Source organism: Gopherus flavomarginatus, chromosome 2 (assembly GCF_025201925.1).
Source record: "Gopherus flavomarginatus isolate rGopFla2 chromosome 2, rGopFla2.mat.asm, whole genome shotgun sequence".
NCBI lineage: Eukaryota > Metazoa > Chordata > Testudines > Testudinidae > Gopherus > Gopherus flavomarginatus.
The window spans coordinates 197,305,809-197,321,982 of record NC_066618.1 but is presented as its reverse complement, the minus strand read 5'-3'; the positions used below and the strand labels follow the sequence as shown (position 1 = coordinate 197,321,982).

Here is a 16,174-nt window from a genome sequence, read left to right as displayed (position 1 = left end):
GGCCAGCCCCAAAAACACTGGATCAGAATTGGCTACTGAGGGTAGGCCTTGAGACACACCACTGTATGTACATTACACAGAGTCAATGGCCAGGAACCCCATAAGAGGTTGCAGAGAGAGGTTGCAAGTATTGTTTGTCCACCATAGCTTTGGAGGGAATGATATTACAGCCTGCCTATACATTGCAGGGAGCAAGGGATGCATCTTATCACTCTCTCACCACCATAGTTCCCTTCAAAAAGCCCATTTACTATAATTTGGTATATGGAGGAGTAAAATTGGCCCACTGAGATCAGTTTTTTAAGAGCATACATTTGAAATAATCAGTTCCTTAAAATTGGGCTGCATGCACGATAAATATAATTGTGAATGTTTGGCTCAAACTACAGTTTGGACACAGTATTCTGCTGAAGAAAACTGGGACACAAGTAGTAAGGTATCAGTTTCCCATCCATTTCAGTACTGATGCACTAATTCTTGCTGCTGCCCTACAGGGCTCTGCTACTTTTAGCAGCCAGCATTGGACATCTGTCACACATACTGTATGTCATAACTAATAGATCATTATAAAAATACAGAATTATCAGTGTAGAAAAGCTGAAAGAATTATTATAATTAGGCACAAGTGTGACTTCAGTACTCTGAGTAAATGCCAAATAGTTTTTCATTATTTTCTTTTGTGAAACATACAGTATGTAGTTAAACAGTATGAACATGGATTATTCTGTTTTACCATTGTTTCATTGTTTCTGTAGGGCAATACGCACGACTGATTAGGCTGCTTCTTTTGTGTGGTGGTTTTGGCTGTGTTTTTTCAGTCAGGTTAGCTCACTCGAATTAGCTTAACATGATTGAAAAACCTCATCCAGACACAGGCTAACACATGTTCAGATGTTTTAACCCGTGCCTTGACATGGCTTTTCAAACATGTTAAGCTAACTTGAATGAGTTAACACTATTGAAAAGCACATCCATTTACCTCATTAAGAGAGGTACTCTTTGGAATGTGTCTGTCTTTTAGGGCCTGACCTCTTTATAACCTTCCTATAGTGTTGCCAACTCTAGCGATTTTATCGTGAGTCTCTGAAAATTTGATGCTTTTCTTAAAGCTCCAGCTCCTAGATTTATGTGAATATTGCAGCTTTCATTTAATAAACAAAATGTTAAGTTTCTAACTCTCCTGGCTGCGAGGAAGAGCTTGGAAATGTGACCTAAATACATCCCAAAGGCTCAGAAACCAGAAAACAAAAAAAACACAAAAAAAACCCCTCATGAATTTTAAATTAATCTCATGATGATATTTTGAGGCTTGGCTCATGATTTTTCAGGACTCAGGGCTGGCAATACTTCTCATTTGTTTCCCTCTAACCCTGGGAAGATATGTTTACACTAAAGCTTTTAATATGTGTATTGGAACAAATATTTTGGAGTATCCAGATTAACATGTACAAACACGGTAACAAACTCAAATTAATTGGAATCAATTAACTTGAGTTCAAAACTCTAGTGTAGACAAACCTTGAGTGCATAAGCTGTTTCTTCTGGACAGTCATGAGTTAGGCAGGGAGCTTACATCCTCAGTGAATGTTTTGCCTGAATAAACCGGTTTCTCTGTGTGTTTCTCTGCTAACACAAAAATACTAGACAGGAAATGGGGCATCCTCACAGAACAGAGGAAGCTGTTAGTTTGTTTGCACTTTTCTTTCTTACTGAAACAGCCTGCATGTTGAACAAACTGATTTGAGAAAGAGTGGTTTCTGATGAGGTGTGCATGGAAGACATATCCATTACAGCTATTCAGCTAGCCCCAACTATAGGCAAGGACCGGTTGTTTCAGAGATTATGTATTTTCTGGCTAGGGATTGGCCACATTTTAATATATTTTACTTTTTAAAAATTGGTGAATCTGGTTGGAAAATGTAGTCAATGGCAGATTTATTCGGTCTGAGTGTGTGTGTGTGTGTGTGTGTGTGTGTGTGTGTGTGTGTGTGTGTGTGTGTGTGTGCGCGCGCGTCTTGATGTATGGGCTTGATGCATGAATCGCCGAGTGAAATTCTATGGCCAGACTGAATGATCATAATGGTCCTTCCTGGTCTTTAAATCTATGAATCCTTTTGTTTTTAGTTTAAATCATAACTGTGAGAGTTTAGCTAATGATAGCGAGTTTTCCAAACCGGTTGGACGTTTTCTGTAAGTATTGAGACTCCTGTGATTTGGCTATTTTCTGGCTAGTAAATGGGATTAGGATTCGATGGCAGTGTAGATAGGTTTCAGCAGAAGCTTGCGTAATTTCCATCACTGAGGTAGTTATTCCTGTAAGAAATTGTCTATTTTAAAATGTTCTGCTACTTTGTTAACTGCTGGATCAAAATCCTGCTTGCTATTTTTATTTGTTGTAGCTTGTGCTGCAGAGTTTAATCAGGGGTGTCAAACATATGGCCCATGGGCTAGATCTAACTGGAACAGTTTCATCCAGCCCCTGGACTTCCCATGAATCTACTGACATGTTTATACAACCCCAGAGTCTGCACTACAGGAGATGTGATTTCTTCAGGCACCAGTGTGTTGTGCTTTAACCTCTGTGTGTCGACCTTGCTAGTGTGCATCATATGTACAAGACTCTGTACGTCATTGTGCACTAAGGAACATTTAGTGTGCACCATCAGAGTCCATACAGACCAGTTAGAGCACCACACACTGGTGCACTGTACAAATCACACTCCCCTTGTCCAGACTCCAGCACAGCAATCCAGTAAAATCTCGTGTACAGGTGTAGAACCACTTAGTTGCATTTAAGAGGCTCTGGAGAGGCATAAAGTAAATGTAAGTAATTACCAATGGGATTTATCTTTTCTGATTTCTCATTTAATAACTTTTGCTGAATGTAGCCCATGCCAGGCAGCAGGATATCGGATCTGGCCTGCCATATGAAATGAGTTTGACACCCCTGATGTCAGTAGTGCAGAGGGCCTTCTGCAGGCCCTCTACACCAGGGTGAACTTCACCCATACTCAATCAAAGGGGAAACTTTAAATAAATCTTTTTACTCAGTTTACTGTATCACTGTGTTTCTTTTCAGATGTAAGTAGTTACATACATACAGTTGCCAGATGTGCTTACGATTATGTGCAGTTCCTGTACAGAAAGAGACTGTTTGTGCCGAATACCCTGGAGAAACTTTTAAAGAACAATTCATTTTTTTGTGAGAATATGAACCCTGAAAAATTCTATAGTCTGTAAGACCTAGTGGATGAAGTAATAAGTATTATGTCCCATTCATGCCTCTAAAACCTTCCATTTGCATGCTTGCAGTGTCTTTTCAAGATGGTGGGTACTGCATAATAGAAGAGTGTAATCTGTATATTTCACTAGCAGAGCATTTGCATAAAAATGCTTGGAGAGTGGTAGGAAGTGAACTGTTAATCTAGACATGCATGTAAATTCTCTGAAAAACCTTAGTGGTGCAACCTGCATTCTGGATGGGCAAGTTTAGAAAACTAAACTCCAGAGTTAATAAAGTCAATTTTTTGTCACTTTTAAATCGTATCAGAATGCCTGTTAGTAGGATGCCTCTTAAGATTTCTATTAACAAAAGGAACAGTCTTCTGATTGTTAATACTAATCCCCATCCACTTCCTTTTGGAGTCTGGCGTAATTCACTTCTAGCTGTAAAATCAACATTTTCAGGATTGGTTACAAAGTAACAAAAAGAAGGACACCTCAGTAATCTCTGACTGGCTGTAGAAATCAAAAGGAAGAAACTAATCCTTTCGGCCCATATTTTTAAAGGTGTTTGGATGTTCTTCACCCCAGCATTGCATGGCCTAACTGATTTAGGAGCCTAAGGCCAGGTCTACACTATACACTTACATTGGTCTAACTACTTCACTCAAGGGTGTGAAAAATCCACACCCTGCATGATGCAGTTATACTGACCTAACCCCGGATGTAGAGAGCTGTATGTCATTGCAAGAGCTTCTTCCGTCAACATAGTTATTGCCTCTTGCAGAGGTGGATTAATTACACCGAAGGGAGAAGCTCTCCTGTAGGAGTAGTAGTGTCCTCACTGAAGTGCTACAGCGGCACAGCTGCACTTGCTGCAGTGTTTTAAGTGTAGACCTACCAAGCGTCTCAAATTAGATGGAGGCTCCTAAGTCAGTTAGACTGTGCAACACTGAGCAGAGTAACACCTAAATACCTTTTTAAAATATAGGCCAAAGCAATTTAGCTTTAATCATAAAATGTAGAATTGAATATTTTTGAACAACATATTAAGTTTGCCCTTTAAATAGGGTGAGAGAATAGTTAGTTAAAATAGTGATGATGTGAGCCCAGGGTTAAAACCACAGGAAATTTTTGAGGGATATCCTATAATACAGGGGTTCTCAAACTTTTGTACGGGTGACCCTTTTCACATAGCAAGCCTCTGAGTGCACCCTCCCTCCCCCTTATACATTACAAGCACTTTTTAATATATTTAACACCATTATAAATGCTAGAGGCAAAGCAGGGTCTGGGGTGGAGGCTGACAGCTCCTGACCCCCTGAGGGAACCCAATCTCCAGTTTGAGAACCCCTGCTGTAATACAGTGTGATAAGATCATAGAAATAGCTTGTCTGTTGGCTTAGTTTCTTTGAGCCCACCCTGCTGGAACAGTCTACAGTACTCTTCTGCCAACTCTACAAGTTTCTTCTTTGTGTTAATGTTTATTATTTATATAGAACCATAAACATACGTGATATTTTACAAACACACAGAAAAAGCACTGCCCCAAGAAATACCAGTCTAAAATTCTGGCAGACAAATACACTGTATGGGACAAAAAAATCAAACACAGCATGTTGAGGGTACAATGGCAGTATGGTGATCAACACTGGAAGGCCTCTTCAAAAGAAGTAGCTTTATAAAAAGGACTTGGAGATGAGGAAGGGCACATAAAGCCCTATTTCACAATTTTGTGTCTGGAGTTAGGTGCCTAAATTGACATCTAGGCACCTTTGGATAACTGAATCTCTGACCCCTAATTAGGTACCTAAAATCTGCATATAGGTATATAGAGATTATATAATGTGGGTTTAGGCACCTCAGTTTAAGAATGTGGCTCTTAGTGAACACGAAGTGGACGACATAAGGCATAAGGACAGAAGAGAAGAAGTGAAATGAAGAGTAGAAGTCAATGGTAGCACTTAGGGGTGGAGGACTGGGTGGCATAAATGGTGTGAGTGTGAGAGAAATACTTGAGAGCAGAGATGCTAAAAAGGGGAAATTAGAGAGTACTAACTTTTTCTTGGTGTGGTAGTAGAAGATGGGAAGCCAGAGAAGGGATTCGAGGAGGAGGAGGAATGACCTGCTAGGAAAGGTTGGAGACTCTAGTAGCAGTATTTTGGCTGGGATGGAGGATAGGATGGGATGACAAACAAAGAGGTGAGAATAATACTTCCCACTTTTCATGTTCAAACAGTTGGCCACAAAAAAGAAAAGACTAAAATATGGACTAGGCCAGGGGTAGGCAACCTATGGCACGCGTGCCAAAGGTGGCACATGAGTTGATTTTCAGTGGCACTCACACTGCCTGAATCCTGGCCACCCGTCTGGGGGGCTCTGCATTTTAATTTAATTTTAAATGAAACTTCTTAAACATTTTTAAAAACCTTATTTACTTTACATACAACAATAGTTTAGTTATATTCTAGACTTATAGAAAGAGACCTTCTAAAAACGTTAAAATGTATTACTGGCATGTGAAACCTTAAATTAGCATGAATAAATGAAGACTCGGCACATCGCTTCTGAAAGGTTGCCGACCCCTGGACTAGGCTTTTAGAAATAAAGATAGAGAGAAAGGATGGATTTCAGTGATATAGGGAATGATAAAAAGTAAACGATCAAGAAAACTTCAGACAATCTGACCACTATTTATATGTCATCCTTTACTCCAAAACATTTACCACAGTATTTTCCTTTCCTATGAACAAAAAGGTAATTGTGGTGTTTCAGATACCACTGTGGAACTGTTGGCAGCTACTGACTAATAGTGTCTGCACCACTGTACATGACTTATACAAGTGGGACCATTCTCCCTCCATCTGCAGCCTAACTTGAGGAAAAGGCTTCATCTCCCTTCTCATCATCACCTGCAGCAATCTTGGGGAGGTGAAGACTCCAAACAATACCCACAATGCCTAGCATTGTAATGGGGTTGCGGAAACATTTCATCTGCCCTATCCATGCCCTGTAGCAGCACTCATTGCGTGGAAGAAAGAGGAGAGGGAAGTTTCCATTCCACTCCTGTATTGCAGCATTTTCACATATCTATAGACAGTAACTGCAAACTACTTCACTATCTACCACAACTATCCATTCTGTGAATGCCTGGTCAAAAATTGCCACATATGCATAATTCATTCAAAATAGGAAATAACTTATATAGACAAAAAGACACTTGTTCATATTAAGGCATAATGATAATAATTTAACATAAATAACTTCTATGTTAGTGTTACTGGAATGCAGACCAGTCTCTTAAAAGCTGTGTTTATTTATTTGGCTGATATAACTGGAGAGCTGAACTAAAAACCCAAAGTCTGACTTTATTCAAGTTTTTGAAGCAGAAGAATTCCTTCTCGGCTAAGTTCTTCATTGCCAAATTTCAATATAAAGGGAATCTTTATTTCAAGAGTTTAACTATCATCACTATTGCAACACTATAATATTTAGCTAAATGTTTATGATGCCACCATTTTAATACAGATACAATACTTCTTAAAGTCACAGACATCTACGTACAGTCATTTGATTTAAATTCCATAAGTATAAATATGAAATACAATGTTTGGTGTTTTGCATGTCAGATATGGAATAATGTATTTGCCAAGCACTAGGGAGAAGACTGATAATGGCACAGGCAGTCAAGGCACAGTGAATAATTAAAAAAACATTTTATATGCAGTACATTATTGTCATGTCATATTTAAGGGTATTACTTGGCTTCAAAAGTGCCTGGATTTGCGAGTTGTCACCTTCATGGGTTATTTTATTAGCACAATCCCTGCATTGCAAACTAATAAGGGAAATCATTTATAATGTCTTATGATCTCTTATTCCTAGTTTATGATTAGGCCTTTCTGTGCTCAACACATAGACAGACATTTCAATTGATAAGTTGATCAGCACATTGCTATGTTCACTCACAGAACTTTTAATCATGTTAAACAAATGATACTTTAAGGTGGCACAGTTTACATGCGTCTGACGAAGTGGGTATTCACTCACAGAAGCTTATGCTCCAATACTCCTGTTAGACTGTAAGGTGCCACAGGACTCTGCTGCTTTTTACAGTTTACAGTGGTTTGAACAAGTTCAGAGATCAAATAATATAGCACTGCCCATGCACACGACTTGAGCAGACTATATTTCCTTCACAATTCTTAGGTTTCTGTAGAGCTTTCACATTTCACAGAAATATCTTCAAGGTATTGAAAGAACAGTTTTTTTACATAATGCCTTAGAGTTCATCTAAGGGAATAGTTAGTTTCCATATAGGTGCCCAGATCTGAAAGCTCTCACATAGGCAGATTTGGTCTGAATGCCACCTTTAGTGTCATGGACTATATTCCCATTTTATTAGAACTTTTATTTTAAATGTTGTTTGTTTCTATTTTTTCTTTTCCATTCACATTTCAAACTTATTTTGTACCATTTCCATTTAACTTTTGAGTAAAGCTAGTGTCCTTTAACTGCTGACATGTAGAATATGTAGGGAAAAATAGAGTCTGTAGTATTAATAAAGTATTCCCAAACAGAAATAAATGGAAGCACATACATTCCTTGCTTTGATACAGGTAATGTATATTATTTACTTCTGCTAACAAACCTTTCTAGAGTGTTGTAGTTTTTTTGTTTTAAATTCATACATACTGAATAGTCAGGAAATTCTAACTGAAGTATAAACTTGGGGTTTGAATTTTGGTAAACTTTTTTGGATACAAATTCATTACTACTGCAACCCTTTATCACTCTTTTTTGGAAATGAGGTTAAAAACCTTTCAGCCCAAATTTTTCATGTGTGTGAAATGAATGGCGCATCTCTGACTTCTGTACATTTCAACTCCTGTGTGGGCAGACAAACCCTGATTTAAATCAGAGTGTGAGTGTGTGTGCGTGCACGCACTTGCAAAAGTTAGGCATGCACGCCTTTGAAAAGTTGACACACACAACCTCTCCCCTCTCCCAAGATCACTACATAGAGTTTATAACATCTGCAGGAGTTAATGGACTATCCTTACAAAATCAGTTGCAAAGATTCTAATGGGGTCTAGTACTTAGTCGTAAAGGTTCATGTGAACTCCATGTGAACTTTTAAATATCAAAGGTAATCAATGTTTACCTGCACCTAGGCCCTAGTTAAATTGGGCTCAAAAAAGCCAAACAAATAATATCAGTTTTGCTAGGTTAAGGAGTTTTGTAACTATTATTTTCCCCACTCACACACCCCAAAAATATTAGAAGACTTTTGCAAAGGTGAAAAAAAAACTATTCATTTTATAAAATTCTTAACCTTCCAGATTCATAATTAATTGGAACCTTCCACACTTTCAGAGATTTCAGCTGGAAGACATGTTTTCTCTGCAAGTTAAGAGTATGTCAGAATCTGGCATAAAATGGAAAGCTGGTTACTACCTTAACTGTAGAGACCCTACTGCCTCTCCGTCATAAAGCAGGATTTAATTTTCAGTGCCTGGATACTGTTGTATGGCCTTCCTTCCTGCATATGTGTGCGTATGTAATATAATTTAACTCTTTCTTTTCTTTTCACCTTTTAGATCTAACTGCGCTGAAAATATCCGTAAGCATATCTTACACACAGGAAAGCATGAAGGAGTAAAAATGTATAACTGCCCCAAATGTGACTATGGAACCAATATCCCAGTGGAATTTCGCAACCACCTGAAGGAGCTGCACCCTGACATTGAAAACCCTGATCTAGCTTATTTGCATGCTGGTAAGACTATTCTCCTGTTTGTATACAAATGTGTCATTTTTCTAAATGAGCACCCTTAAATGATTGCAATAGGAGCTCTGGGTCCTTTATGTTGCTATCATTTATTCTGAAGAAAAGCATGATTTTAAAATGGACTCAATCCACTTCAAGATTTCACTAAGGGATGAAGGTGATGTATTTGGTGTTGAGACCCATCTGCATTTCACACACACATTCTGTGTTTACATGTGTAAACGAGAGATATTCCCATCCAGTTTAGATGGCCACCTTTGAAACCTAAATTAATTCATGTAGAAAAATAATTGTTTATATTTTGTGTTCTTATTAAGAAAAAAAGGTGGAACAACATAAGGAAATGAGGTGTTAAATGAATGCAATATTTCAAAACTCCTGAGAGTTCACAAAAATCAGCTGAATACTTAACACTATACAATATAACAGCAGAGAAGCAGACTTTGTTAGTATTATGTCAACAAGAAGCTGCTAGAATTAAAAAGAAATAGGATGATGTTGATTTAATGAAATGTGTAACAGGGCTACACCACAGTCTGCTCCTCCTCTTAGTGCTTCTACCTACCTTTGTGTTGAGTGTTAGTGTCAGCATGCATTCTGGTCCTTCACTACCCTAAATGAAAGTATTGTTTTCTGTGCCCTTCAAAAAATAAATAAATAAATAAAATACATGTAAAGAAAGTTACTATATACTACAAGTTGCTAAGACAAAAAATGCTGATATGCTGTGTGCATAGCACTGTACTGGGGTGCTGTGGCCCTGCTCCAATAAACACATAAGCAGCTGCTTAAACTTTAAGTATGTGAGTAGTCTCATTGAAGTTAATGAGATATTCATGTTCTTAAAGTCAAGCAGGTGGTAAGTGCTTTGTTGGCTCATGGTCTATATGAGGGACATCAAGGGACTCGCACACAAATGTGAATTAAGATTTTCTGTGCTTTATCTTCTATAATTTTTTATTATTTATTTTAAATGGTTTGTATAGAACCATTACTTTGCATGGTTCTTTACAGAGTTTAAACTACACATGGTCCCTTATTCCAAAGAGTTTACTTTCAAAATTAAATACCAACAAAAAATAAAAATAAATAAAAGAAAGAACGAGAACAAGAAGGGGAGAGAGCTAACAAATAATGTGAGATATAGAAATAATGAGCAAATCAGATACTTTCTGGAAGTTTTAAGTTGGAGATTGAGGTAGGTAGGACAAGGAGTAGAGGGCACAAGAATGGAAGAAAGCAAACCAAAAAAGTGGGTTTTGCAGAGGGATTTGAAGGAGGGCAGAGAGGATGCCTGATACACAGGAAGAAGAAAGTTAGGACTTTCCAAGGGTAGGGAGCAGCAAGAAAAAGGGTACAAAGATCAAAATGAGTGGCGGAGATGAGGAGCAATAGAAGAAGCGATGTAGTCTGGGTCAGAGCTTGAACACGAGGATAAGGAGTTGGATTTCAATTTGGAAAGAGCCAGAGAACTTGGCAGTCATAGGTGGGGGAGAGCAGTCAGAGCAGTGTGAAAAACAGACTAGTTGCTGAATGTTGGAAAGAGGGGAGAGTCAGGGCAGCTAGAGAAAAGGAGGTTACTAGGGCTAAATTCTGCCTGTGATACAGATATGGGGCTTCTACTGAAGTGCTCGTGTTAAGTAAAAGCATTTGGGGGCTAAATTCAGTCAAGAAAAGTTTTCTAGAAAGACTCCTCCACACCTAAAGACTGTGTGTGACCACCCACCAGTAGTAGTGGGAGCTTAGGAACTTGTATGCAAAGTAACAAGTTACAAAACTTTCACTTGGCACCTTTATGTGCAGTCACCTAACATTTTAAAAAATCTTAGTATGTTCTAAACAACTGCATCGTTTTGTGAATGGAGGCAGTATGCTTAATTGTGCTATGTCTTTCCATTTGCCAAGTATTCTAATCCATTCTGGAACCACTCATCATGTCATTTCAGCACATATTAGATAAAACCTGGATGTGCAAACAAAAGTCCAGTTGGCTGAATACCAATTTCACATATATCAGACAAGAAATCATGTTTCACATAATAGGAAATTAATACTGGACTTGAAGCCTATATTCAGACATTATAATCTCTTATTATAGCAGTCACACATAACATATTTTCTTCCATTTTGAATATTTTTATCAGTTTGAGAAAGATTCTTTGTACATGTAATGGAGAATATCGGTAGAACCTATACAAACTTTCAAAACTGTAGAAACTTTCTAAGTTTGCCCACTGTCTATGCAGCAGTCTATGTATATGTGAGTAAATTATTCATTGCTGCATACTGTGCTGAGGCTTTTCACCCTGATTTTATTAGCAACAGGGAGAAAATTGTCATAAATATGTTTTGTACCAATGGTTCTCTATTTCTTGTACTGCTGAAACCTCGTAGTGCTAGAGACATAGTAGGATGTTGTGTAAATGTACCAGTGACTAGTAAGAATTGGAAATGTCTGTTTCAGAATTGGTACACAGAACAAGTGTGCTGCAATATCATTTGCAGAACAATCATCTCTAGAAATTGTCTGTGACTTCATGTAGGTTGCCATGCTGTCCTTCTGGAAAGTGCCAGTTTCATGAGAGCTTACAGGTGCCACCAAACCTTCAGGGCAGATGCTGAATCAAGCTTTGTTGACCCATTTCTGATGGCTGTCCATTTGAGAGTTAAAGATTTCACAAGACTTGGTCAAAAGAATAGGGGGATAACTTTGGTATCCTGGCTAACAATCCTTGCCAAAATAACACTTGTGTCAGTGTCCAATTCATGTTATTGATCACTTACTGGTTGTTGTATTTGCCTACAGAGAAACCACAATAGCAATATTTCATTACTTTATAAAGCCCTTTAGGATAATTTGAATATACGTGTCTCATAAACCAATTTTTTTCTCCTAATTTCACTTGACTATATTTCTCTTTCATTTGTTCTAATGCTGTTTTATAAGAGCAAAATCATCCCCTCTGCTGCTTTGAGTATAATGAAACTAGAAGTCGTGGATCTCACTTGTGAGGAAAGGGAGAGAAGTACCAGGTTCATGTCATTGTACTGCACTTCCTGGGACTCCTCAGAAGCCCTTCTGCCAGAGCTCAGCAGTATTAGAGCTGCAGGGCACAGTTGGGGCACAACAGGGAATGGACCCACAGAATCCAACAGCAGTTTGCCTTGGAGATGGTGGAGGAGTCCAGTTGGATTTTCAATTGGCAGTTAGTTCTGAGTGAAGTAACACCATCTTCTAACAAACTCTGCCACATAGCTATTAGTATAACATTATAGGTGGTTTTGGGGCAATAGTAGCAAGTGTCTTGAAGGAGCTCTCCTTATGGTGAAAGGCCAGTGGTGGGGGAGGTATGCAGTCCTGTATGCAGAAATCTCTACATCCATAGGGGTGAGGTGGGGTGAGAAGTGGGGGCCCAATCTACTTGGAATGTTTGAAATCCTTCCTAACTCAAAGAATTAATACATAAATTGCCACAAAGTCAGTCAAAGTCTTACAACTATATTCCTTAGTAAGCCACAACAGATACCCCTACACCTCTTACAACAATAGTGATCAAAGAGAATCTTTTTTCTGTCTAACCCTTTCTACTTAGTCTTTAAAAGGACCTGCATTTGAACAGCAGACCTTTTTTAAAAAAAATGTGCTTATGAAAGATTGTGTTTTAACTCTAGTCCATTACTGAAACAAATTCACTTAAAATATAGTCCATGTTAACCCAAATGCTATATTTCAACCAGATTATTTAACTATTTTATTTGTATACAGTTTTTCATACAATTCTGTTTTTGAAAATTTCACTATGGGTGGTGCTGTATAATATCATGCAGTAGTATAAAATCCTGAAAGTGTTTTATGCCTACTCTTGAAGTATTCTCTGGCCCACTTTCTCTAGTATCTGCAGTATTTATGCACTGGGAATTTTGTGAGCAGAAATCCTGTGAATCACAATAAGCATTTATTTGTTAAAAGGTTCACATTCATAGCAAGATGATAGATTTTACAACTATCCAAGGACAGAGGGGAAAGAAGTCTACTTTAGTACTAGGTTAGGGGAGGCTAGCAGACAATATTTGCAGTAACAGGAAGATCATTTGTTCCTCATGTAAGAAATATGATCTTTCATTGTTATAACTGAGAAACACACAGAGATCTTTAATTACAAATTAAAAATCATCTGAGGGAGGGATCTGGAGCCATGATGAAACAGTCTCTTTTTTAAGGGTTTTGTGGTGGTGGCTCTTTTGATGACGTCCTTTCTTTAATAGCATTCTCACTTCTGATTCACTTACTGAGTGACTCACTGATTTCTAACTTTTGATATCGTATTAGCTGTTTCAAGTTCCACCTGAAAAGTGCTAATGGGTTAGGTAAATGTGCCATTTAGAGCTCTTTTGATGTTATTCTAAATGAGCTAGTAATAATCTTACTCTTGTAGTCAATATTCCCTGTATTTACAGTGCACCAGAAAAAGCTCTGATCTGTCCTTTTACAACTGTATAGCACTTTTATTTTCTCCTCCTCCCATCAGCGGTATTACTGATGAAGTAAAAACTGAGGACACAGTAAGTTCCAGCTTTATTGTCAACTAATTACTAATGTTTACCACTAATAATTACAAACAAGATAATCTGAAAGGTTGTCTGCAACATCACTCATTCTTCTTCCAGAAGAATTAAGAATAAGCACCATGCCAAGATGCACATGTTAATAATTTTGAAGTGTATTGTAGATATTTATTAGCAAGAAGATTTTAAGAATATATTATTGTTTTTATTATTTACTTATGAGCCTGTAATGCTCTCAGCATCATACAAGACACAAACAAAGGCAGTCCCTGCCCTCCAATTTACAATCTGAAAATTCAGAGATTCAAAGATCCATAGAGTGGGCGTGTGTGTGTGTTTAAAATGTTTCTCTTTCACTTGAGCCCCTTCGAAGATGTTTACTGGTTCCCATCAGTCTTATATGTCCTCTTCTGCACTGATTGACAATTCCAGCCTGCTTTCTCTTTGGTATTGGCAGGGGTCAGAGGGCAGACTTTTGAAAGATCTGTAGTTATTTGTGTTTCTGATACATTGAAGTATTTTAGGGTTTTCTATAGTCCACATCACTGTAGTGTCAAGAGTGCTTGTAGGAAGGAAAATGAGTGGTATTAATTGCTGGGTTTTGTTTGTTTGTTTCATTTTTTATGTGTCTAATACTTTCAGTTATGGAAAAAGGACTCTATCAAAGAGAAAAGTCTTGCACTGTGCCCTACAGTTAGACTGTGAATTAATCTAATCTCTTCCCAAAATTCATGCCACAGCCACATCCCCATGATCAGGAATTTTTTTATCTCCTGCTCTCAGATACTTTGTGTTGGGCATCTTAAGCCATGTTAACCCAGAGGAGCTCAGTTATCTTGGTGGGCCCTGGATAGAATTGTAGTTCTAATGTAATCAGGTTCTCACCTGTTAAGGAATTTGAAGATCAGGACCAAGGCCTTGAACTAGTAACAGAAGTGAACTGAGAGCTAATAGACCAAGACACACGGCTGATCTGCTTAGAGTCATTTCTCATTGAGAAAGTAGGTGGCCACTTTCTGCTCAAGCTAGAGCTTCTGCATTGCATCAACCTTCAGAATCAGGAAAAATGTATTACGGAAGTCCAGCTGGGAAGTGACAGATGCCTGGATCTCTGTGGACAGATGCTTGACTGGGAGTGCAGGGTGATATGTCCAAGCATCCTGGAGGAGGAAGAGGAAAGTATTTTTCACCACTCATGGTACATGATCATTCAGGTTTAATAATGAGATGACCAGGAAGCCTTGCACCATTTTGACAAATAAGGGAGGGGGAAGCAGAAGAGCTTGGATGGAAGCTGTAAGAGAACAATATCCCAGCTTGTTTTTCAAAGTGTTTCACCCTTTCTGAACAGTAATACTGGATATTACCCTGGTTCAGTTTGAGCCACCTCTTCTTCATCTAGGAACTGTTCTCTTGTAAGCATTGTGGCATCTTATAAGAATACTTAAATGTACATCTTGGTGTCACAAGTCTGTCATTGGCAGCAGAGACCATAGCATCTCACCATTTTCCAAATAGTCTCATATAAATATTAAAAGTGAAGGTAAAATGCTCCTTTGAGGGAAGAGGAACAGTTTACCTATCGCTATTTTCTTGGGCTTGTTGGAGAGGAATGATGCTATTGTAGGGCAGCTAGCTATGTCATGCAAATGTGAACAACTGTTTCAAAAGCTTGTCAAGTTGTATGAGTACTGAGATGTGATCACTATCCATAGTCATAAAGAGGCTGTCCTTTAGTGCTCCCATGCGGTCATGGCACATGTCACATGTTGTTGGGACTTTGTTATCAATTCTTTCTCAGTGATTTTTCCTAGGAGTGGAAGGTTGGAAGCATGCTGGTCCTGTAGGTTTTTCTCCTCTCATTGTTTGTTCGTTTGCAGCATGATCCCCAGGAATGAGCAGGGAGGTTAAAAGTCAGAAGATCCTGAGTTCTAATCCTTGCTGTGTTACTAACTTGTGTGAGCTTGCTCTCTGCCTCCTTTTCCCCATCTGTAAAATCACTTCAGGAATGCTTAATTTATCTAGCTATTATGATTAATTATTTGTATGGAACTCTGGGCACATAAAGCTCAATACAGCATATTGAAATAAAGATTGAAAAGATTAATTTGGATGTGAATTAAGCTAAACCGAATTAAGGACACTTTAATTCTGAGTAACAGCATTCATACAGGGGTTTAACGGGGGTTAATTAATTCACTTTAAAAGTTAATTTGGACGAGTGTCCCTATGTAGACAAGCCCTTTGTCTGACTGCAGATATACTTGCCTAAAATAATTTTCCTTCTAGTATGTAGTTAAATTCTCCATAAAATACATGAGAACATTCATTAAAAAAAGATGTTAAAAGAACCCTACTGAAATGCAGCCTTTTTGTTGGCAATATCCCTACTGTATTATTGGCGCCTTAGATCAGAAATTCATGGGAAGGCAGTTCAATGAATCATCTGTTTAGTACGTTAGGCCTTCATCCTGCTTTTTTCTATTTTGGTTTAGGGGGAAAGTACTATAGCTGTGTTCTTAATTCTTTCCAGAGTATGATGAATAAAAGGAAAAGTTTCCAATGAAGTCTCATTCACTGAAAATATAGGAAACC

The 16,174-nt window shown here is 38.1% G+C and overlaps 1 protein-coding gene across 4 annotated transcripts in view; it reads left to right on the top strand.

Annotated features, from left to right (window-relative positions):
- ZNF407 (zinc finger protein 407) overlaps positions 1 to 16,174 on the top strand; it is a 481,488-nt gene that overhangs the window by 329,631 nt on the left and 135,683 nt on the right. For all 4 annotated transcript variants that reach the window (XM_050941753.1, XM_050941754.1, XM_050941756.1 and 1 more), the window contains exon 8: positions 8,823 to 9,001. In XM_050941753.1, the coding sequence (XP_050797710.1) occupies positions 8,823 to 9,001 (179 nt within the window). The remainder of the gene's footprint in view (positions 1 to 8,822; positions 9,002 to 16,174) is intronic.